Source organism: Budorcas taxicolor, chromosome 19 (genome assembly GCF_023091745.1).
Source record: "Budorcas taxicolor isolate Tak-1 chromosome 19, Takin1.1, whole genome shotgun sequence".
Classification (NCBI taxonomy): Eukaryota; Metazoa; Chordata; class Mammalia; order Artiodactyla; family Bovidae; genus Budorcas; species Budorcas taxicolor.
The window spans coordinates 7,592,797-7,616,795 of record NC_068928.1 but is presented as its reverse complement, the minus strand read 5'-3'; the positions used below and the strand labels follow the sequence as shown (position 1 = coordinate 7,616,795).

Genomic DNA, 23,999 nt, shown 5'->3' with positions numbered 1-23,999 from the left:
GAAAAAGAAAAATGAATACAGGCTCAAAGACCCGTGAGACATGAACAAACTCTTCAACATACACATGATGGAAATTCCTAAGGGAGAGGAGAGAGGAGGAGGGAGGAAAGAATACTGGAGGAAATTAAAGAATAGAGCAGTCTACTTGAGAGTATTTAACACAGTGATTGGGACGTTGTTTAGCTGCTAAGTCATGTCCAACTCTTCTGTGACTCATGGATCGTAGCTCACCAGGCTTATCTGGCTTATCTGCCATGGGATTTCCCAGGCAGGAAGACTCGAGGGCGTTGCCATTTCCTTTTCTAGGGGATCTTCCCAACCCAGGGATCCAACCCGCATCTCCTGCACTGGCAGGTGGGTTCTTTGTGGCTGAGCCACCAGGGAAACCCAGTAATGGAGATACTTCAGTGCAAAAGATATATGACATAAAAATAGGTAGTGAATGGCAGATATGAATGGCAGATGTAAATCCTATCTTAGGAATTCAGAGACTTCCCTGGTGGCTCTGACGGTAAAGCGTCTGTCTACAGTGTGGGAGACCTGGGTTTGATCCCTGGGTGGGGAAGATCTCCTGGAGAAGGAAATGGCAACCCAGTGCAGTATTCTTGCCTGGAAAATCCCATGGACGGAGGAGCCTGATGGGCCACAGTCCATGGGGTCCCAAAGAGTCGGACACGACTGAGTGACTTCACTTTCTTAGGAATTTAATGTAAATGGGTCAGATGCTCCAATTAAAGGCAGGATCACACACACAAAAAAGTGATCTGACCATATACAGTCCATCCACAAGAACCACACTCTAGATTCAAAGACACAAATAGGTTGAAAATAAAAGGACAGAAAAAGAGAAACTACGCAAATAGCAACCAATAACAAGACAGACCACATCTGGGTTTCAATAAATTTAAATGATTGAAATAATACAAAGTATATTCTCTCTCCATAATGGAATGTATTTAGGTAGGTCTTAGTAAATAGTCACTGCACGGAATTTGATAATAACACATGTCCCTCCCAATGTTATTCACTAACTAATCAGCCTTTCTAAACTTCTCTTCCTGGAAGGAGAGTTCTACAAGCATTCTGGCATGAGTCAGGTCACCTCACCCACAAGAGCTAGGTCAGAGGGAATTTCATAATGTTTATTTCCTGGAAAATGCTCCCCGTGGGGGACAACATTTTATAGTAGGACACACTTGGTTTTTGGAATCATAGTCTGGATACCAATAATCATTACCTTAGACAAGTTTTTTAGTTTCTCTAAGCCTCAGCTTTCTCATCTGTACCATAAGGTATTTATACCTCAAGGATTTAGAGGCTAAATAAATAAATCTTAATTTCCTACCTTCTTCAGTCTTCTTTTTCTCATGCAAATAACATGGGAATATGCAAGAGAAGAAATGGGGTAAATAGTCCTGGAGCAATAGAGAAACCTGGAATTAGGATGTTGAATAAAGCAATCTTGAGCTAGTATCCCAGTCCTCTTTTGTATGAAGTATGTGACCCTCATCTATAAAATGGGCATAATGACGTCCCTCCTGTAGTGCTAACAAGGATTATGGGAGATTATAAGGCTATCTATGACTCGCCTAGCACCCAGAGGTACGGATAAATGGTAGTGATCAGAAATAGAATCTGCCTTTACCCCCTTTTTGGTGCCCACCCTGTCCCCAAAGTAAACTCCAGTTCACTCCCCCCATAGCACTACCTTTCCTTTCGCCCCGCATCTCCTCTCTTGAACACGTCTCCCCTGCTGTACACACACTTGTCGTGCACCGAGGCTAGAGCAGCCGGGGAAACAAAGCTACAATTAGAAGAAAACAACTAAAGAAACAATTTTGAGAACAATGTCTCAAAATTATACTTGTGTGCGTGCACAGGCGCGCGTGAAAGTGGGTACGTATGAGACAGGAGATTTTTGTGAGACTGGGGTATCTCCAAACTCCAGGAAACTAGAAGGCGGGGCGGGGCGTAGAGGGGAAAGCGCGTTACATCGCCGGGCGCGGAAAGAAACCGCCAAGAGGAAGCCTCAGCCTGCGGAGATCGTGTTGCCCAGACGCCAGGGCCCAGAACCAGGGAAAAGAAAGGAAGGGGGAAATAAGTAAGATTTTAAAAAGGCAGAGAGTCGCGGGCCACCCGGGAAGCCCTTGCTGTAGGTCTTCCCACAGGCCCGTCCGACAAGCCCGCCTGGCTCGCGGGGGCGGCGGGCGCGGCTGGCGTCCGGCCGGGCTCCCCGAGGGTAGGGACCCGCGCAGGCGCGCGCGCCCGGGGCCCCGGCGCGCTCGGGATCCGGGGTTCAGCCCGCGCCGCGCGGCCGCGGGAACGGCCCGGGGGCCGAGAGGCCGGTCTGACCGCGCAGGGTCCGGCGGCCCGCGCCCGCCCCGCGCCCGAGCGCCGCGGCCGCGACCGCGGGGCCCCCGGGACGCCCCCCCGCCGGCGCGCCCCGCCCGCCCCGCGTGACTTCCTGGAAGCCCGGGGGGGCCCCGCCCCGCCGCTCGGTTTCGTTTCCTCGGCGGCCTCGGGGCCCCTGCGCCGCCGCGTCGCCGCACGTCCCGTCGGGCGCCCCAGACGCACCATGGCGGAGCTGTGCCCGCTGGCCGAGGAGCTGTCGTGCTCCATCTGCCTGGAGCCCTTCAAGGACCCGGTCACCACGCCGTGCGGCCACAACTTCTGCGGCGCGTGCCTGGACGAGACGTGGGCCGTCCAGGGCGCGCCGTACCTCTGCCCGCAGTGCCGCACCGGCTTCCCCGCGCGGCCGCAGCTGCGCAAGAACACGGTGCTGTGCGCGGTGGTGGAGCAGTTCCTGCAGGCCGAGCAGGCCCGGCCCGCGCTCGCCGCCGACGACTGGACGCCGCCCACCCGCGCCGCCGCGCCCAGCGCGGCCGGCCAGGTGGCCTGCGACCACTGCCTGCAGGCCACCGCCGTCAAGACGTGCCTGGTGTGCATGGCCTCCTTCTGCCAGGAGCACCTGCGGCCGCACCTAGACAGCCCCGCCTTCCAGGACCACCCGCTGCAGCCGCCCGTCCGCGACCTGATGCGCCGCAAGTGCGCCCGCCACAACCGCCTGCGGGACTTCTTCTGCCCCCAGCACAGCGAGTGTATCTGCCACGTCTGCGTGGTGGACCACAAGACCTGCTCGCCTGCGCCCCTCAACGAGGCCAGCGCCGACCTGGAGGTAGGGGGCGGCGGGCGGGGGCGCCGAGAGGCAGCCTAGGCCGGCGGGGTGGCGCACAGGGCCCCGCTGCGGGCAGTGTGGCCGACCAGGCGGATTCCGTGGGGGCGGTGGAGGGGCACCCTTAGGCCTTGCTGTGCCTGAGATGGGGCCAGGGGTACAGCCAGTGTCCTGGTAGAAGGGGCCGTGAGAACATACAGCCCTCGTATTCGTGGCTCACCCCACTCACCCATTTTACAGAGGGAACTACTTAAGACACAGGTGATATGTCGTTTGCATTAAGCCTAGCAGTTGTCTGGGGGTCCGCTTGTGGCTCAGACGGTAGAGAATCTGCCTGCCATGCTGGAGACTCCGCTTCTATCCCTGGGTCGGGAAGATCCCCTGGAGAAGGGAATGGCAACCCACTCCAGTGTTCTTGCCTGGAGAATTGCATGGACAGAGGAGCCTGGCGGGCCACAGTCCCTGATGTCTCAAAGAGTGGGACACGACTGAGTGACTACACTTTCGCTTTAGCAGTGATCTGACATGTTTAGTAGAGGGTTTTGAACATCAATATGAGGGCTAGAGGTTGCCTATGTTCTCTTAAGTTCCCCTAGCTCCCAGGTGGTGGGTATAATGAGTTGTTTACAGCTGAGGAAGTAGGAAAGGGACATTCAGAGAAGTTCATTTCACTTGAGTTAACCCAAGTGGCCAAGTGGTCATTGAGCCTTGGTCAGCTGGTCGGACACCATTGTTGCTGTTTCTCCTGGTGGACCAGCCTCAAAACCAAGTCCTGGAATTCAGAGCACAGGACATTCCTGAGGTCATGTGAGATAAAGTCTTTGTGAGCCAGAGACTTCTGGTGACCCAGGAGGGCCGACCACTGTGAGGGGGAGGGTGGGCAGGGTCCCAGGAAGCCCTGGACAGGAGGCCCAGCTGCACGCTTGCTGTGCCCTTTCTCCTGCCTGAGCCCCTTTAAAGCACGGGGCTGGTCCTCATCAGCAATGTGAGGAGGGGGATCAGGGCCCTTCTTGGTCTGAGATGGTTTCAGTGGTTGCCTGGGGTCGGTCCTCATCAGCAATGTGAGGAGGGGCATCAGGTGGATTCCTCAGGGCCCTTCTTGGTCTGAGATGTTTTCAGTGGTTCGAGGACCCTGATTTCCCATCTGGAGTGGAGGCAGAGGCTGAACAGGTGTAGGCCCACTCCCTTTCCTTGCTTCAGTCAAACTTCAGGGTGAGGCCTGGGTTCTTTTCTCTCTCCCAGGCTCTCAGGGAAAACCGGGGCTGTCCTCATGCTGTCTAAGGAGATGTGAGGCCTGGGGAGCTTTGCAGTGGCTCCACGGCTCGGGGGCAGGTGCTGCTCTGGCCTGGGCAGGACCCTCCCTGGGCTCGTCTGCGTGTCCAGGCCGAGCTGGGTTCCTGCGGCCTGCTTCCCTGAGTCCCTCAGGCCTTGCCTGACATTGACTAGCGAGGTACAACTGTCTCAGGCCCAGCCCACTTGGGTCTCCACCTGTTACAGGAAAGAACCTGCCTGGCCTTCAGAGCCTGGAGGCCTGCTCTGCGTATATCAGCTGTGGTTCAGGGCAAGTCATTACATTTCTCTTGAGGGTCAGCTTCTTCATTCCTAAAACGGGATTAATAGCATTCCGTCTGCACATCCAAGAGTGGCCAGGAGGCTCCAGGGGGCTGAGCTGTTTGGGAAGTGCTTCTTAGGCAGGCCCCAGGGCCCAGCTGGTTGACTCGGATTCTGACTAGAGCTGAATGTTGAGACCTGGGTTTGAATTCTGGCTCTGCTTCCTGTCTGGGAACCCATCAAAGGGCCCAATAATGCTGCCTATCTGAGGAGGTGGTTGGGAGGATTAATGAGGTGATCCATAAATGGCGGGTTTTGTTTATTTGTTTTAAACACAGCTGTCAATCCGCCTGCAGTGTGGGAGACTCAGGTTCAATCCCGGGGTCAGACAGATCCCCTGCAGAAGGGAATGGCTACCCACTCCAGTATTCTGGCCTGGAGAATTCCAAGGACAGAGGAGCCTGGCAAGCCACAGTCCATGGGGTTGCAAAGAATCAGACACGACTGAGCAACTAACACTTCACTTCTTAGCTTTTAGGTTGTGGTTTTTTTTTTTTTTTCCTTTTCAGTTGACAGAGATCAGAGTTGCTTTTTAAAAAAAAGTTATTTTAAGTTTTGGCCCTGATGGTCTTAGTTGCGGCGCACAGCCTCTCTAGTTGTGGCGCGTGGGATTAGTTGCTCCTTGGCATATGAGATCTTAGCTCCCTGAGCAGAGATTGAACCTGTGTCTCTTGCATTGGAAGGTGGATTCTTAGCCACTGGACCACCAGGGAATTCCCCATGCATGGCATTTTTATAGCTCACTAGTGCTCCATAGAGCTGCTACTATCATTTCTGTTACTCAGAAATTTCCCGAGGAGAGTTGCTGCATGGAGGGTGTTAGACTGCCCAGATTTTCTTCTCAGGATGTGTGGGCCTGAGGACTTGGGCAGCCTAGATCTGCTCAGAAGGCCTGCTAGCAGTTCTTATCCAGGAGGCAGAAGGCAGTGAGGGGCAGAAGGACCCGTTGTAGTCTGGTCTGGAGCCACAGCTTCCACTCGATCTCCGGGGCCTGGGGCTGAAATCTGCGCCCAGGTTATCTGTATGCCATACACACTCAGCTTTTTAATCCTTTTAACAAGCCTTGCCTGCCCTCCATTCTCCTGGCCTGCTGTGTCCTTTAACCCTAGGGCCCCCACCTTTATGGCAGGCAGCAGGGACTGGTTTCGTGAAAGACGGGGAGAGGTGGTTCAGGCAGTGTGGGGAGCGGCAGATGAAGCCTCGCTTGCTCGCCTACTGCTCACCTCCTGCTCTGCGGCCCGGTTCGTGGCAGGCCTTGGACCAGTACCGGCCTACAGCCCAGGGTTGGGAACTCCTGCTTTAACCTGTCTCCTTTTCCAGCCCTGCTGCTGGTTAGTACTGGCGGCAGAGCCAGCCCAGCTGGGTTTGATCACTGGTGTAGGGTGGACTCAGGACTCTGGTGCCTACTTGGAGGACCGAAGTCCCCAGTCTGTAAAGGGATGCTCAGAACTTTGAAAAGTTCCCTGTCCTTGATTAGCTGCGCTCAAAGGCCTTGGGTGGCTTTCCTTTGGTCTATCGCCATGTGGGCCCCTGTGTACCAACAGGGACTGTTGTATGCATTTGATCAATATGTGTAAAATCTTTCAAGAATGGTGAGGGACAGGGAGGCCTGGTGTGTTGCAGTCCGTGGGGTTGTAAAGAGTCAGACACGACTGGGAGACTGAACAGCTACAAGAACGACCACTGAGAGTGGGTCTTGGAAACAGTTGGCAGCCCCCAGGAGTCCTGAGGTCTCTTCCAGGTCTGAGACCTGTGAGGCTGCATGTGCCCGGGCTGGCCTTCTCCCTTTGGCCGCAGTTTATCTTGGCCACTGCTAGAGGCTGGGTCAGAGGTTATTGTCACAGAAGTCACATCTGAAACACCATTAGTGACTTGGGCTTTCGGGGCTGAGTTAGTGTGGCCTTGGTTTGTGCTTCCAGCCTTTCCATGTGACTGTCACTGGGTTATTCAAATCTGGAGTGAAGGTCAGTGACCTGGGAGAGTCAGAGGAGAGGAAGGGAAGGCCAGAGTATTGTTGAGCCAGCTAGTTAAGGGACGTGCATTTTTTTCCCCTAGAATTTCCTGTGTGCTCAGTTTGGACATAAGTCTGTTATTGTAATGCCAGCATCTTGTAACACTAGTTAATAATGATGTGGCTTAGGTAAGCCCCTTAATTGTTCTGCTTCAGTGACATCATATGTAAAGGGCGGATAATCCCCTACCTCCTAGTGTTGTTTTTAGCTTTACAAAGTTAATATGTGGAAAACACTAGAACAGTGTCTGACTTGGAGTAAGTTCATGACCAACACTAGCTGCTGTTATTACGGTGGAGGTGGTGGTGATTTTCCTACCCATTTCTACGCCGCAGCATTTTGCCTGAGTTGGGTGCAAGTCGGCTGGTGATTATGAAAATTTACGAAAATACTCAGAGGCTTCGGGTGGCATTAGCTGCCTTGGCGCCTAATTTACTTTTGCATTGGAACGTGACCTGGGGCCTAGCGATTCTGAATCACCTTAGTTCAGTTTCAGGGACTGAGCTGGTTTGCCGCCGGTTTATCCTTATTCCAAGGGTGTAGCCCTTGGAGGGCTTTTGTCTGTGGGGCTTATCAGGTGAGCCTTGGACTTTGGTTTTTGTCTCCCTGCCTCTCTGAGGCACACAGAGGCTCTCCCAGCTGTGTTCCGGAACTGGCAGATGGCCCTGGGAGAACCCCAGATGCCAGGCTCATCTCTTTGGGTTTCTTTCTGGATTTTAACTGTGTGGTTCTCCCTTTCTCTGTTAGCCCCCCACTGGTTTTCAGTAGGTCCCTCCTCCCCCAGTATATTGTCTGCTTGTTGGTTGTTTGTAGTGGGAGGCTTGGTGTGAACAACTCCATTTGCCACTTACTGAAGCGGCTGTCTCAGCTCATTCTGTCTGGGTGAGCTTGGCCCCCTTGCTTTCCTCTGTGCCTCAGTTTCATCATCTGTAAAATGGGTTCTAGTGAAGAAGCTCGTAGTAATCCAAGTTGACGTTTACTAAGGACGTTTGTCCTTGCTAAGATCCAGGCACTAGGCTGAGGACTGACACTGCTTCAGTTAATTGTCCTTCTAGCCCTGCAGGGTAGGAACAGCTGTATCTATTTCCTGACCAGATGAACAGGTGAGAGACAGTTGGACAGCTGAGAACTGAGTCTGCTCTGTCCAGCTCCAAGTCCTATCCTTTTAACTTCTTCACTGTGCTGTCCCCCTGAAAGGATGGAGGCAGTAAACATGAGCATGCGTCAGAAAGCTGCAAGCAGGCGAGACTTGGGGTGGTGAAAACAGCTGTGGGTCCCTGGTGTTGGGTGCTTCTGGGGGGCTGGGACAAGGTGTGTTCTTACCCGGTTCGTTTTCTCTGCAGAACAAGTTGAGGCAAAAACTGACTGTCATGTACGGCCAGATCAATGGGGCATCAAGAGCGCTGGAGGACGTGAGAGCCAGGCAGCAGGAGGTGCAGGTGAGTGACAGGGCGCCCCGCCCCTCCGGGGAGGCGGGCACAGCTCTGGCATCCGAACGGCTCCTGTTGGGTCCACGCACAGAGTCAGAATTCAACAAAACGTGCAAAAATCTACATGCCCAGAGAGATTCTTAATAGACTACGAGTCCAACCTGGGTGGGAGGAATCATTGAAAATTAAGGTTAAAACATAGCACCATAAAAAGTAGCTACGGTTTAAGTGGGAGAGAAACAGGAAGCAAAAGCTGCATCTGTCTGTTTAGTTTTCGGCTGCGCTGCATGCAGCGTGGAGGAACTTTTGTTCCCCAGCCAGGGACGGAACCCTTGTCCCCTGCATTTGAAGCAGTCTTAACCACCAGACCCCCAGGGAAGTTCCTGCACCTTTTTGTTTGTAAAAAGTGTGTTTGTCTTCTAGGACGACTGTAACAGATTACCACACACGCGGGTTCCGAGAAACGTAGTCTCTCACAGTTCAGTTCTCGGGTTGTTTGCAGGCAGAGGCTTGGTTTGAACGACCGCATCTGCCCCTTACTGAAGCCGCCGTCTCAGCTCGCTCTATCTTTGTGAACTTGACCCCTGTGCTCTCCCCTCTGCTTCAGTTTTTTCATCTGTAAATGGCCGCCAAGAGGCCAGCAGTCCAAATCTGAAGTGTCGACAGGGCCACACTGCTTCCGAAGGTCCCGAGGAGGAGTCTGTCCCCGCCTCTCCAGCTTCTGGTGACTTCAGGCGTTCCTTGCCTTGTGCCCGCATCACTCCAGTCTCTGCCTTCATCTTCACATTGCCTCCTCCCTCTGTGTCTGCTCTTTGTCACTAATAAGGACACTTGCTAGTGGATTTAGAACCACCTGGGTAAGCCCGGATCATCTTGGCTCCAGGTTTCTACCTTGGTTACATCTGCAGAGACTCCTTTTCTCAGTAAGGTTGCGTTTCCAGGTTCTGGAACACGAATGTAGCTTTTGGGTAGCCCCCATTAAGCCCATTACAGAAAGTGTAGGAGAAAAGACTGGGAGGAAATATAGTCAAGGAATAGTAGTGCAGGTGCTGGAGTGGCAGAATTATAGAGGTTTTTCCCCTCCAGGTTCGTAATTTTTATCAGGTTACAGTGCTTTTACGTTGAGAGGAGGTTTGATTTTTAAGCATCCTTTCTGGAGGGGCAGCATCTGGTTTCACTGCCACAGCCGTGGTTAGATTAGATGAGATCTGGATTAGAATACTAGCCTGTGATACTGTAGTCATGTTGGCAAATCTCTGAGCCTCAGTTTTTCCATCTTCTTCCAGAGCCTCTTTCCGAAGGTGAGCTTGAGGCGTAAGTGAAAGATTGCACATGAGAATGCCTGCACTGTTTGGTGGGCAGGCTAAGTTCTTGCAGCAGAGATACCCCTCAGAATCCGAGGCTTCAGTAGATAGCTGTGTCTGTTCCTCGCTGTGATGGCTCAGGGCTGGACCCGAGCCAGGCAGGCTGTGGGATGGTCTGCGGCCTGTGACCCATCAGGCTCCAGGACCTTGTCTTCTTCCTGCCCTTCCCCGTCTCTGGCTGCCACTGGGTCACCATTAGATCTTTGCTGTAGCCTGTGAGGACGGGTGACAAGGAGGGAGAGTGTTGCACTTGTTACTTGTGTTCGCGTTGCGTAGGACGCAGCATAGTCACCTGACCAGCTGCAGGGGACGCTGGGAGATGTAGTCTGTGGCTGGGCAGCCGTGTGCCCATCTGAACCCAGGGGTTTTTTCTTACTGGACTACTTGGGGACATTGATAGTCATATTGAAAGTGGCAGGGTCAGGTACTGGTTTAAGAAATGAATCAAATTCTCAGGAATTCCGGGTGGTCCAGTGATTAAGACTCTGAGCTTCCGCTGGAGGAGGCTTGGGTTCAAATCCCTGGTAGGAAAACTAAGATCCTGAATGTCGCATGGTGTGGCCAAAAAAGAAAGTGAATTCCAATCTCCCTGGCCCTCTTGTGTGTGTTTCTCTTTGTCAAGTTTGATTCTGAGCTGATGAGGTGACCCAACCTGTAAAGGGAAACTGCAGCTTCTAGAGCAGTGCTGTCCAGTAGAAATATAAAGTGAACCTTATATATAACTTTAATCTGAATAGTGCATGAGACTAGGTCTGTTAATGTATTTTATTTAACTCAGTATATCCAAAGTGTTATTTTGGTCAGTGTAAGGTATTAATGAGATGTTCCATACTCTTCTTAGGTCACTCTGTCTCACACCTTAGCTTGGACTGGCTGTAGTTCAAGGGCCTGCAGCTGCATGTAGTGCGGTTCTAGAGGGAATTGTCTAGGGCAGCTTCATACCCTTGAAAAAAAAGTTACTCATGAACCGCTTTCTAGCTTAAGAAATAAAACATTGCCAAGGAGAATATAGCCCTGGCTTTGCTTTCCCCTTTCTGTATCCCTCGTTCTCTCTTCCGGAAGCCACGGAGAGTCCATGGGGTCGCAGAGAGTTGGCCGCGACTGAAGTGGCTGAGCACGCACGCGCCGTTCTGTCTGTTTCTAAGTGTTGTGAACGGTGCGTCTCACTGCGTGTCTTCTGTAAGTCGTTTTTCCCTTATCATAGTTTAATATTGCATCCCAGGGAATAATTTTCAGCCTTCTACTGACGGACATTCAGGTTGTTTCCTTGATTTTGCTCTTCAAACAGTGCTGCTTAGAGCATTCTTGGGTGTCTCTGGAGCAGTCTTTTTCTAGAGTGCATTCTTTGGACTCAGGTGCTGGGTCCGAAGGTGGCGGTGGTGATGGTGGTGTTCAGTTGCTCAGTCATGTCCAGCTCTTTACAGCTCCATGGGCTGCCGCACGCCAGGTCTCCCCGTCCTTCACTATCTCCCAGAGTCTGCTTAAACTCATGCCCGCTGAGTTGATGATGCTGTCCAAGCCTCTGTCATCCCCTTTTCCTCCTGCCCTCAATCTTCTCCAGCCTCAGGTTCTTTGAAAGTGAGTCAGCTCTTCACATGAGGAGGCCAAAGTATTTGAGCTTCAGCAACAGCCCTTCCAGTGAATACTCAGGGTTGATTTCCTCTAGGATTTAGGTCATAAGGTATGAACACCTTGAAATTCACTGATCTTGCCAGATTGCTCTCCAAAGTGGTTGCACCCATCTGAGTTTCCGTGAAGCCCAGGTGAGAGCTTGCGGTGCTCCGCGTGTCAGGCCCAGCCCTGTGGCCCATCTAACGGATGCCCTCTTGTCCTGGCCCCTCAGGAGGCTGCACATAGGAAGATGGACCAGCTGAGACAGGAATACCTGGAGATGAAGGCTCTCATTGATGCCTCTGAGGCCAGCGCCACAAGGAAGATAAAGGAAGAGGAGAAGAGGGTCACCAGCAAGTTCGACAGCATTTACCAGATCATCCTCAAGAAGAGGAGTGAGATCCAGACCCTAAAGGAGGAGGTTGAACTCGCCCTGACTAAGGGGGACGAGTTTGAGTTTCTGGAGGTGGGTCATGATGAGCGTGTTGCTGAATCCTCTTTCTGCCTTGCATTACAGTGTGGAGCGGGACTCTCAAGGGGTTGGGGCGGTAAGGGGTTTTGGGAAGCATCCCTGGGACACACAGGCTGTATTAGTTTTCTACGTTTTGTGACCACTTACCGCAAACTACGTGGCTTAGAAGAAAAGCTGTCCATTACCTCACACTCTGTGTGGCTTAGGCTGTGGTCTCACCAGGCTGTATGTTCCTTTTGGAGCTCAGGGTTGTCTTCTAAGCTGACATGCTTTTTTTTTTTTTTTTTTTTCACTGTGTAATTTTTCTTTATTAAAAGAGATTTCTTTCTCTGAAATGATAGATCTACTATTTGAATTCATAGCTGGGATGAGATTCACTCAAGACAGTCAGCAGTTTGTATCCATTCAGCCTCTTCCCACTTTTTATTCTTCTGGATTGCCCCAGAGTTCTTCCTGTTATTCACATCTATCAGAATCTTAGTGATAACGTTGCTGCTGCTGCTGCTGCTGCTAAGTTGCTTCAGTCGTGTCTGACTCTGTGCGACCCCATAGATGGCAGCCCACCAGGCTCCCCCGTCCCTGGGATTCTCCAGGCAAGAACACTGGAGTGAGTTGCCATTTCCTTCTCCAATGCATGAAAGTGAAAAGTGAAAGTGAAGTTGCTCAGTCGTGTCCAACTCTTAGCGACCCCATGGACTGTAGCCCACCAGGCTCCTCCATCCATGGGATTTTCCAGGCAAGGGTACTGGAGTGGGGTGCCATTGCCTTCTCCAATTCATGAAAGTGAAAAGTGAAAGTGAAGTTGCTCAGTCGTGTCCGACTCTTGGCGACCCCATGGACTGCGTCCCACCAGGCTCCTCCATCCATGGGACTTTCCAGGCAAGGGTACTGGAGTGGGGTGCCACTGCCTTCTCCGGTGACAACGTTACTAATTCCTTTTCGGCTTAAGCTCTCTTCAGCCGGTGTCTGGTCAAATCACTTGGAATAAGCAAGGTCATTGTTGATGTCTGATCCTAATTGAACTCCATCTTTGTGTACAGCTTAAACTCTTCATTCCGAGGGCTTCATACTCCCAGAAAACCACAAACTTCAGGGAAGTTTTAGCTCAAGACCCATTTTTCAGTGTTTTCTGTTCTTTGATGTCTCTCCTTTGCCTGTCTGACAAACACAGACAGAATACCTGTGTCCCTTGGACATCTCCCCCAAGACATGTATTTCTCTCCGCCTTAGAAAAAAGCCTAATTCTCCTTTGTTGGGGTCCAGTGTGTTTGGTACCTGTGGGTTCTAATAACTCATAAATAGGGCGTCTGACTCTCTTCTTTAAGAAAGGAGGATATTCTGTCGTTGTTATTCCTGGTCACTAAGTTGTGTCTGACCCTCTGGCAACCCCACGGACAGTAGCCCGCCAGGCCTTTCCCTCTATGGGATTTCCCAGAGAAGAATGCTGGAGGGGGTTGCCGCTTCCTTCTGGGGAAGCTCTCATGCTTGTTGGCAGAGTTCAGTCCCTCGCGGTGCAGGCTTGAGGGCCCTGTGTCCTTGAGGTTCCTAGAGGCTGCCACGATTCCTCAGCATGTGGTCCTCTTTCGACTGGGCAGCTGGTTTCCTCAGAACCAGCAGAGAATTTCTCCTTCCGGGAAGACCCACTTTCTGTTTTAAGGACTTTTACCTGATTTGGTGAGGCCCACCCAGAAGAATCATCTTTCTGAAGAATTCAAAATCAACAGATTGGGATCTTACTTACATGCGCAGTACTCCTTCAGGGTTCCCATGTACTGCAACGTAGTGACAGGAGTGATACCCTTTCATACTCACTGTCCTGCCCTTAACCTGGGGGAGAGGATGTGTAACGTGTGTGCCCAGGGCAGTCAGGAGGCTTGGGGTCCATCTTGGGATGCTGCCTGCATTAGGCCTCCACCTTCTTCCCCCCATCCCACCTCTGCATGGTCCCCAGAAGTATCTTTCTACAGCACGGACACCCTTTCTGCCTTTGTGTTCTCGGCGTGGCCCGTAGGGCCCTCAGGGACCTGCCTGCCTTTGCCAGCAGTCTTATCTCTTGTGAGCCACCCCCAGCATATGCCTGGGGCTCTGACCCCAGCAGGGTGCTCCTCAGAGGCCCTGAGCGTGGGCAGGGGACTCTGAGACTGGCCTCTGCCTCGTAAACCCTGTCATTTGTCCAGGGCAGCCCCAGTCCCCCCATCTTCCGGGATCCCATTGTTTTCCCACTGCTGGTGATCCGGAGCACGTGACCTGCCTCTGCTGTCTCCCTTGACGACCTCAGTCTAGACGTGCTTGTTTCTTTGTCTGTTTCGAAGGCTGTCCGCGCCTTTCAAGAGGGGCCCTTCACCCTCCCAGTGTGTCTGGTGCACAGGAGAGTGCCGGGCACGCGACAGGTGTCTCCGGGAGCCCTGCTGACTGGGTGGCATGCTGCTTTGACACCTCAAAGGCCCAGATTCCACATTCAGGTCCTGGGGAGGCACAGGAGTGCCCAGGAACCTTGTCTCCTGTGTGCAGGGTCTCCTAGCCACGCCTGGCCGGGGTGGCGTTTTCTTCCCACGTACTCACTCCTGTTTGTTGATCTGGCTGTCTCAAGCTCTCCCAGAAGGATTCTGAGTCCACGTCTGGGCCTCCTGAGACCATATGATCTGGTTTGGTCTCCAAGCTTGGGAGACCTTCCGTAAGATTCTTCTCCTGCATTGGATGTGTGGCTGAATCCTGCAGCCCTCCAGGCCTTCCTGTTCTGTTTTCAGAACGTGCATTCAGAGCTGGTCTTTGAGGGGTGATGGTGGTGGAAAGAGCATTATCCATGGGTTAGGAGGCCTGGGTCCCAGCTCTGTCCTTGCTACTAATCAGCAGAGGTCCTGGCAGGACACCTGTCATTTCTTGACTGCAGTTTTTCCCTTTGTAAGGTGAGGGCTCTTCCACCTCCAGAGGGCTGTGTCTTAAAGTGGCACTTCAACCCCCAGCCACTTTTGAGAGGCTGATTAGGCTTAGTGCCCATGGGCACGGGGAAGCTCCTTCCAGGGTTCATGAGGCCTGAGCCTGGGCTCTAGCTTTGCCAGACCTGCCTGAACTAATCCCCTGGCTCATTGCAGAAAGCAACAAAGCTGCAGGGAATCACCACGAAGCCAGTCTTCGTCCCCAAGGTGGAGCTGAACCACGAGCTGATTAAGGAGATCTATCAGGGCGCCTCCGACCTCAAGAATGAGCTGAAGCGGTCCCTCAGACAGCCCCAGGACAAGAAGCCCGAGGAGCTCACCATCCCAGGTAACCATCGGCAGCCTCCCCGGCTTTCCACTGGGGGTTCTGGAAACGGGATGGGTCCCCTCTGCTGTTGGGGAAGGGAAGTCCTGCTCTGGAGGACTGGGGCTTGAGCTTCAGATGTTACAAGACCACTGCCCTTATCCAGGAGGCGGTGGGCAGTCTTCACCTCATCCTGAGACACTAGCTACCCTTCCTAAAATGTCTTTCGTGGCCAGGTGTTATGAAGGTCCTTTCTGGATAGGCTTTTATTTGGTCTGAGTCTGAGGCTGGCTCAGATGGGCTAAATGGATTCTGGGCTGTCAGTGTTGTTTGGTAAGGAAGTGGCTAGTTTGGAGGTCAGAGAAACATGAAATTCTTTCTTGATACCCCCTACCTTGGGGCCTCCCAGGTGGCTCAGTGGTAAAGAATCCACCTGCCAAGCAGGAGACGTGGGTTTGATCCCTGGGTTGGGAAGATCCCCTGAGAAAGAAATGGCAACGCTTCAGTACCCTTGCCGGGAGAATCCGATGGATAGAGGAGCCCGGCAGGGTACAGTCCGTGGGGTTGCAAAAGAGCTGGACACGACTTAGCAACTAAACCACCACCACCCCGTGTCCTTCTGCTTATATCCAGCCCATGGTCAGATTTTGCTTCTTAAATATCTGGACTCAGCTTGTTTCACTGCAGCCACCACGTGCCTGCTCTCCGCTGAATCACCTGTGGCAACTTCCTAATGAGCTTCTCTGCAGCTGCTCCTGTCGCAGCTGGAGAGAGTGCCTCAGGGTGACAGTCTGCTCTCCTGGCACCCTCTCCCCTGCCTCCTCTTTGGAGAATTTCCTTTGTTTAGATTGCAGACCACACTCTTGACTCTGGCTGTTAAGCACCTGCCTGATCAGGCCCCGTCCACCTCTCCAGCCCTGAAAGCGGCCCCCTCCCCCCAATACATCCCTTTACACTCAGTTCTTCAAAAATGTTAACCTCCCTGCCACAGGGTCTTTGTACATCCCACCCACCCCTACCCCGCACCCCCACCCCTAGCCCCCCCCCCCCCCCAACCACACACACACCTAGAGGGCTCAGACTCCACCAGGTGACTCCTGTCTCCCTTGGAGATCAGTTAAAACGTAACATTTCTCAGCAAACTTTCCCTGTTGCCACTCCGGCTCCTCAGACAAGGTCCCAGGTCCTTATCCTTCCTTGGGGCCCTTTTTGCACCTGTCGTTTAAAAAAAATTATATATTTATGTAGCTGCCTCGGGTCTTGGTTGCATCATGCGGGCTCCTGCATTGAGGCACATGGACCCTCTAGTTGTGGCTTGCAGGCCCTGGAGTGCCCAGGCTCACAGGTTTAGTTGCCCTAAGGCCTGTGGGGTCTTAGTTCCTCAGCCAGGGCTTGAACCCGTGTCCCCTGCTTTGCAGGGTGGATGCTTAACCACTGGACCAGCTGGGAAGTTCCTTTGCACCTGTCGTTTTACTCCTCCTTGCCATCGCCCTCTGTCTCCCCTGCCAGATTGTGATCCGTGAGAGCAGGGGCTGGGTCTGTTTTTCGTCCAGTACTGTCCCCAGTGCCTGGCACAGAGCCCAGCACACGCTGGGTCTTTGGTCTGTGATCCAGGGAGCAGGCCTGAGTCCCAGCCTGGTTGGACGAATGGCCCTGCCGAAGAGCCTCTGCAGCCGGTGTGCCGCGGCCGCGGCCATGGGGAAAGCTAATTTGGTGCGTTAGCCCCGCGTGTTTGTTTCCCTGCTACACCCGTGGTCGCTGGCCTGGGGACAGAGTGGTGAGAGACTCCTGGGGGAAAGGAACCTCCTGGACACAGCGGGCTCCTTGGTCTCGCTCCCTGGGTGAGGGGTCTTCCCCGTGGTTCGGGCGAGCAAGCACAGCTCACAGACAGGTCAGCGGTCCTGGAGCTGGGTGCTGGCAGAGAAAAGACTCCACCCCAGCTGCATTTTAAGGCAGAGAAGAGAGGGAACACACCAAGCTTGTGTTTCTGTTGCCTCGCCTCTAGTGCTTGTAAGTGGTCAGCGGGGAAGGCTGGTGGGAATCACCTTTGTAACCTCCCTGCAGCTCGCTGCCCTTCTACTGTGAGGCTAGCTTCTCGGCTGGGTGTGGAAGAGCCGCCTAAACTAATCTCTCCTTCTTTGGCCCAGGGGACGCTGGAGGACCCTGCGCACCACACACACCGAAGCCCCACCGGCCTGTGAAGAAGGTCGTGAGTAAGTAGTCTCACCTCCATCCCCGTGGGCGGCGGCAGCCGTGGGCATCAGCGCTCAGGCTGAGGCTCCAGAGGGTGTCACGGCTCCTCCTGGGGGGCCCGGCCCACCCCAGGTCCTGGGAGGTCCGGAAGCATCTGGGGGCAAATACCGACCGACCCTGATGTGGGGAGGTTGCAGGGCTCCTGGGAGGACCAGCCATCAGCGCTGGACATTGCCACTGCTTGGGATGGCAAGGTGACCAAAGCTGGTTCGTCTTGAGAAATACTTAACGTGATGCCAAGTTCTGGCCTGGGGGGCAGCACCCGGAGCAGAGGCTGTCTCTCTTCGGTCCCGGGTGGGATGTGAGTCAGCCCTCCCAGAGCCTCTCAGCCTCTTCTCCATCATTACTCTCTGCTTCTACCTCTCAAGCCCTTTTAGACAGAATTTTCCTAGTCACCCCGTACATGAAGTTTAATACCCCACATATGGTGTGTCTGTTTACATCTGGTGCTGTGATCCATAAAAAGAACAAGATTTTTCCTTCCTTACCTCTTCCTGAGTCCCTAAAGATCAACTTTTGTCCTCCACTTTGGGGGTGATGGGCTGATGACTCAGATGGCACCTAATCTGCCTGCCGTGCAGGAGACCTAGGTTCGACTCCTGGGTTGGGGAGATCCCCTGGAAAAGGGCATGGTAACCCACTCCAGTATTCTTGCTTGGAGAATTCCATGGACAGAGGAGCCTGGGGGGCTACAGTCCGTGGGGTCTCAAAGAGTTGGACGTGACTGAGTGACCGTCATTTTTACTTTCACTTGGGGATGTTGGAACCCTTGTTGAGATGGGGGCTGGGTGCAGAATGGTCCTCAGGTTCCTCATCTGTCAAACGCAGACCCTAGTGGCGTTGACCTCATGGGACTGTTGTGTGACGTTTATGTGGGACACTGGTGGTGAAAGCTCTTTAAAGGCCAGGCGTATGTCCCTGATGCTCAGCTGAGACTCCAGCACTGTGGCCGCACGAAGTGAAGAGCCGACTCACTGGAAAAGCCCCTGATGCTGGGGAAGATTGAGGGCAGGAGGAGAAGGGGGCAGCAGAGGATGAGAATGGTTAGAAAGCATCACTGACTTACTGGACTTGAATCTGAGCAAACTCCGAGAGACAGTGAAGGACAGAGGAGCCTGGTGTGCTGCAGCCCATGGGGTCACAGAGTGGGACAGAACTGAGCGACTGGACCACAGCAATAAACGCCATCAGACTGTGGACCGAAAGAGCCAGTGAGGACGGGGGAGGGCTGCTTGCCGCCGTGGTGGGTGAGGGGTGAGAGAACTCTGCGCTAGTTTTTGTTGTTGTTTGCTTGTTGTTAGTATTTAGTGCTTTCGGAGTGGAGTGTAGTCAGGGGCTGGCATGCCTGGGGCAGGGGAGGAGGGGGCCTTCAGGGGAGCCTGACACGTGCAGGGTACCCCGTGTGAAGACGAGGTGACACGCACTGTCAACCTGTGTCCTTCTCAAGGCTCGGGCCCAGAGAGCCTCCCTCCCACTGCCCCCTTCCACAAGCCCGCTCTGCGTGTGCGAGCCGAGGATGCTGGCATCAGGCTGGCTCGTGGGTGGACTCGTCACAGTGTGGGTGGACTCGTCACAGTGTGGGTGAGGCTCCCGTGGTCACTGGGAGGGAGCCCTGTGCCCACAGCCGAGGTCACAGCCTGGAGTCCTCGCAAGATGCTGGTCCAGTGGGAGTGGTGGGGGGTGGTGAGACACAGGTGGGGAGAAGGGGAGAGTGAAAATGACCCCTGAGAAACAGGGCTCTGAGTGAGAGGAAGGGGCGGCCGGGGGCCATGTGGGGCCGTGGGTGGGTCCGGTGGGGCTGGTCTGGAACATGCAGGGTCCTCAGGCCAGCGGGGATGAGATCCAGGACTCCCCTTTTCACTTCAGTTGTGGTAGTGAAGAGCGAACCCCAAATCTTCCGGCCCTCCAAACTTGAGCACACATCAGAGTCCAGTGGCTTGTAACCCAGACTGTTAGTTTCAGCTGGTCTAAGGGGGCCTGGGAATTTGCATTCCTTACAGCTGCCCAGGTGACGCTGACGCTGCTGGCTTGGGGTGCGTGCTTTGAGGATAGTTGTTTCAGCTAAACTCAGTCCCCATAGATATACACTGCAGATACTTTATAAAGACTATTGTGATATCTGGCAAGCATTTTTTTTTTTTGGTTGGCTTTCTATGTGGGTTTTTTTGTGTGTTTGTTTTTGCATTTTTTTCTTTTGTGGAGATATGATTTATCTACAGTAAAATGTCCAGATCTTAAAAGTACAGTTAGATTAACAAACGCATACATCTGTGTTGCTGCTGCTGTTGCTAAGTCGCTTCAGTTATGTCTAACTCTGTGCGACCCCATAGACGGCAGCCCGCCAGGCTCCCCTGTCCCTGGGATTCTCCAGGCAAGAACACTGGAGTGGGTTGCCATTTCCTTCTCCAATGCATGAAAGTGAAAAGTGAAAGTGAAGTCGCCCAGTCGTGTCTGACTCTTAGCGACCCCATGGTAGCCCACCAGGCTCCTCCGTCCGTGGGATTTTCCAGGCAAGAGTACTGGAGTGGAGTGCCATTGCCTTCTCCGATACATCTGTGTTACCATTACGCAAATCGGGATAAAGATTTCCATTTCACCAGGAAATCCATTCATGTTCCTTATTAGCTCCTCACCACCAAAACCATGATGTAGGACCGTAGATTAATTTACCTGTTGACCCCCTTATATTTTTCAACGTAAAATATACTAGCTGTATTTGTATGGGTCACCTTCATGTAGCGATTATTATTATGGTGTTTGAAAGTATGGTTCTGTTGTGCTTTGAAACATTTTAATTCTGAAAATTTTGTTTTTCAGAAGAAGAGAAGAAGTCCAAGAAACCTGGTAAGTTATGCATTTCTGCATCTTTTAGCTCCTTGAGTGCCCAAGTGCAGAACTAAATGCCAGCAAGGAAAGCTGAGCTGTGGGCTGGTGTGTGTTGGGGGAGGGTCTGAGATGGGCATGGGCTCCATAACTGATTTGTGCTGGCCGCTGGGTCTGGGCTTGGGCGTGAGGATAAGTGGACATGCGTGAGACCAGTACGATGCATGTTGCCCTGTCTGGACTCTTTCATGTCACCCTGGCGGTCCAGGTGTGTGTTTGTGGAGGCAGCTCTTGAGAAATAGTGTGGGAAGGATTCCAGGCCATCAGGTCACTCTGTCGTTTCCCCAACTCACCTCTCTTCCTTATCCCAGCCCCTGCCTTACTCAACAAGCCTCTCACCTTTGGATCCTCGGAACACTTAGTGAATCTCAAACAACCTGGCCAGGAGGGTGAGTTCTGGTGGGCCGTGGACAGTGGAATGCCTGCTCTGAATTTGTTTAGAGCGGGAATGAGCAGGAATGAAAAGCAGCACTTTTCATTTTCATGCATTGGACAAGGAAATGGTTTTCTGTTCTTCCTCCAGGTGCAGCCAAAGCCCCTGCCGTGCCACCGACCTCAGCATCTCTCAACGCCAAGGTGCTGGAGAACTTCCTAACCAAGTCCAGGCCGGAGCTCCTGGAGTGTGAGTAGCTGCTGCCTTGCTTGTCCCTGCCTCTGTCTGGCGTGGTCAGCCTGTCCCCTGGAGGGTGCCCTTACTGCTCCTCTGTGGCTTCCAGCCTGGAAGTGGTGGCAGTTCCTTCCTCCAGGCCAGGCCTCGGGCCACCCATAGCTTCACCCACGGAGCACCCTCCGCTGGTGCTCACTTCGCTTGCAGCGGCAGAAACCTCTCTCTGTAAAGTATGCTCTGGCCCTCCTTTTCCCACAGCTGCTGTGGGCGTGGTTCTGGCACAGTGGGCGTGGCTCACCCATTGCTGGAGCTGTGGGCGTGGTTCTGGCGCGAGGGCGTGGTTCACCCATTGCTGGAACTGTGGGCGTGGTTCACCCCTTGCTGGAGCTGTGGGCGTGGTTCTGGCGCAGTGGGCGTGCTGGAACAGTGGTACCTGGTATCAGGGCCAGCCTCCCTGGAGCTTCCTGGCTGGGAAAGGCCTCCCCTGTCCCCAACCCCTATGATTGATGCCAGGCTGCTGGGGGCGGTGCTGAGCCACATGTCTGTGGAGACCCCTGCACTCTGCGGTACAGCTGTTTAAGCAGAGGAAAGGAGTTCTAGGGACTTAGGGTATTCAGAGGACATTTTCCCAGGCCATTCATTTTGCCCTGGGGGAGGCCCAGGGCCAGGTGCAAAGTGTCTTTCCCTGAGCCAGGGGGTGGCAGAGAACCCTGGTCTCTAGCTTCCCAAATTTCTAAGCTCAGGATTTTCCCTGTCTGCCCAGCTCTCTATCATTGGTCCAGGGTCCTCTGTGAGTGGAGGGGCAGGGAGGGCTAGGGAGGAGCACCTGTCCTAGGGAGGAGGTGGAGGCCAGGCTTGTGTCCTAATCAAGGATTCTATTCAGGTCATTGCTGTGCTTGGCAGACCTCAGTTGACTGCCCGCTGCCCCCGGTTAAAGTCGAGACCCTTTGGCTCGGCACTGGTGGCTTCAGAGGTCCCTCTTCTCTCGCTGCAGCCTCTGTGTTCCCAGCTGCCCGGCCTTCCCTGTTCCCAGCACGTCCGTCATCCTCGTGACTCCATGCTTGCCTTTACTGTCTCTCGCAGCCTTTCTCCCTCCTCTGCTCTCCTGTTTAATTCTTCTCATCTCCCTTTCGCTTGGCTCAGATTCCAGCCCACCTGTGAAGTAAGTGTTCCTCTGTGCTCTCCCCTCCCTTGGCCCGTTACCCCCATGGCTGTGTCCCTCCAGCAGAGTGCCTGCCCTTCAGTGGAGCAGGGAGTCCTCACTGTTGTCGCTGCTGATGTGCTTGCCTTACTCCTGGGAGTGGGAACTCCACGAGGCCAGGCCCCACATCTGGTTCATGGCTGCACGTCCTGTATAGAGCCTGGCATAAGCCTGGGGCTCCGTAGGTGGTTTCGGGTGGAGGAATAGACAGACAGACGGGTGACTAATAGACACACAGATGGCTTGATTGGCGGTTAGAGAGCTGGACAGATGTCTGACGAGCTGGACAGAATGAATGGGCTGGAAGGGTGGTTGAATGGATGGGCAGAACAAATGAATAAATATTACCAGCTAGAGAAAGGATGCAAGGTGCGAGTGCTTGGAACGCCTCTGATTGACTCCTTGATGCTTCCTCAGATGTGGTTAAAGTTGTCCTGGACTACAACACCGCCCACAGCAAGGTGGCCCTGTCGGAGAACTACACCGTCGCGTCCGTGGCGGAGACGTCCCTGAACTACCGGCCGCATCCCCAGCGGTTCACATACTGCTCGCAGGTCCTGGGGCTGCACTGCTACAAGAAAGGGATTCACTACTGGGAGGTGGAGCTGCAGAAGAACAACTTCTGCGGGGTGGGCGTCTGCTACGGCAGCATGGAGCGGCAGGGCCCTGAGAGCCGGCTTGGCCGCAACAGCGCGTCCTGGTGTGTGGAGTGGTTCAACACCAAGATCTCCGCCTGGCACAACAACGTGGAGAAGACCCTGCCGTCCACCAAGGCCACGCGGGTGGGGGTGCTTCTCAACTGCGATCACGGCTTCGTGCTCTTCTTCGCCGCGGCTGACAAGGTCCACCTGTTGTACAAGTACAAGGTGGACTTCACCGAGGCCGTGTACCCTGCCTTCTGGCTCTTCTCCACAGGTGCCACGCTCTCCATCTGCTCCTCCAAGTAGGCCGGCCACGGATGCTCGGCCGGACTGCCCGCGCGCTTCCCCAGGTCCCCCTGGGAGGGTGCTGCAGGTGGGACCCCCGGGGAGTTGCCCTAGGTCCCCCAGGGCCAAAGGGATGGGAGGGGAGCTGCGGAGGGTGGGAGGCTGGGCTGATGGGATGAGAGGTCAGGGTTGGCCAGGGACAGGGGTGGGGTGTTTGCCTTGTGGGTGAGGAAGCCTCCCACTTCCTGGTGCCTCTCCAGCTGGATGCCCCCCTCGGTTCTGGTAGATCCAGGCAGCTGGGCGGGTCTCCAGGGAGTCAAAGTCACAAGCGCCTCTTTCCTGCTGGACATAATCTGTAACCCCTGTGGGTTATCACAGGCCTCTGGTGCCTGCTTCTTTCTTCTCCGAAGTAGCCTTCAAATCTTGGAGTTCTGATGACTCTTTGTAGAGCTATTCAGGTCTGTAGATTAAAAAAAAAAAAAAGCCAAAGTCAGTGAATTTCATTCCCCTCCACTGCCTCCATGTGGGAGTTGGGATGAATGCTCAGACTTCTGGTTATTTTCTGTGCTCGAGGGAAGCGACCCACAGCAGGTCTCCACCCAGACCGGAGTTTCCCAAAGAACCATGTCCATTTCCCCTCTGTTGTCCCTTCCTGTCCTGCACCTCATCACCCCATCCACGGTTTTAAAATGTTGAGTCCCAACAGGAATGCTTTCGGTCTAAGGTTTCAAACCATAATCTGAATCAGTCTATGTTGACTTTGTGATTCAGGGTCAGCATGACCTGGTCCCCACATGGCCAGAAGCCCCACCAACTCCCGTGTATTATGAAAGGCATTTCCGCAGATGCCTTTGGCTTTGACTGCGGCCCAAGAACCTTCCGGTCGCACAGGCTGTGGGGCAGCGGTCCCCCTAGGCAAGAGGGTGTTAGCAGTCGGCAGCTTTGCTCTCATCAGAGCGTCTTGCCTTCTGACTGGCTCTCCTCAGTGCTAGCCTCCTTCCTCCAGGACCGTGAGACCCTGCCCTAGCTGGTGGAGACCCCACCGTGGCCAGCAGAGCTGAACGGTTAGCTAAGGCTGCTGCCACGCAGACAGGCCCGGCGTGGCTGCCTCCATGACCACCCCAGTCGCCTGCTTGGGTGCCTGCCTGTGGCCAGAAGGGCCTGCTCCCAGATCCATGGGCAGCAGCAACATTCCTGTTCAACCCAGCGCTGGTCCT

The 23,999-nt window shown here is 53.9% G+C and overlaps 1 protein-coding gene across 2 annotated transcripts; it reads left to right on the top strand.

Annotated features, from left to right (window-relative positions):
- Positions 1–2,575: 2,575 nt before the first annotated feature.
- On the top strand, positions 2,576–22,834 carry TRIM25 (tripartite motif containing 25). 2 transcript variants are annotated; one of them, XM_052658860.1, is made up of 9 exons: positions 2,576–3,175; positions 8,139–8,234; positions 11,433–11,666; positions 14,765–14,936; positions 17,060–17,125; positions 19,983–20,009; positions 20,360–20,437; positions 20,572–20,670; positions 22,274–22,834. In XM_052658860.1, exons 1-9 carry the CDS (start codon positions 2,576–2,578, stop codon positions 22,801–22,803), a joined length of 1,902 nt encoding a protein of 633 aa, XP_052514820.1. In that variant the 3' UTR covers positions 22,804–22,834. The 2 variants fall into 2 exon arrangements, with proteins under 2 accessions (XP_052514820.1, XP_052514821.1); XM_052658861.1 differs by lacking the exon at positions 20,360–20,437.
- The last annotated feature ends 1,165 nt before the right edge of the window (positions 22,835–23,999 follow it).

Bases quoted from the DNA above. Each gene is read 5' to 3' on its own strand.
- TRIM25 (XM_052658860.1), top strand. From the start codon at position 2,576: ATGGCGGAGCTGTGCCCGCTGGCCGAGGAGCTGTCGTGCTCCATCTGC. The intron at 3,176-8,138 runs GTAGGGGGCGGC...TTTTCTCTGCAG, and splicing joins AGGCCAGCGCCGACCTGGAG to AACAAGTTGAGGCAAAAACT. The intron at 17,126-19,982 runs GTAAGTAGTCTC...TTTGTTTTTCAG, and splicing joins GCCTGTGAAGAAGGTCGTGA to AAGAAGAGAAGAAGTCCAAG.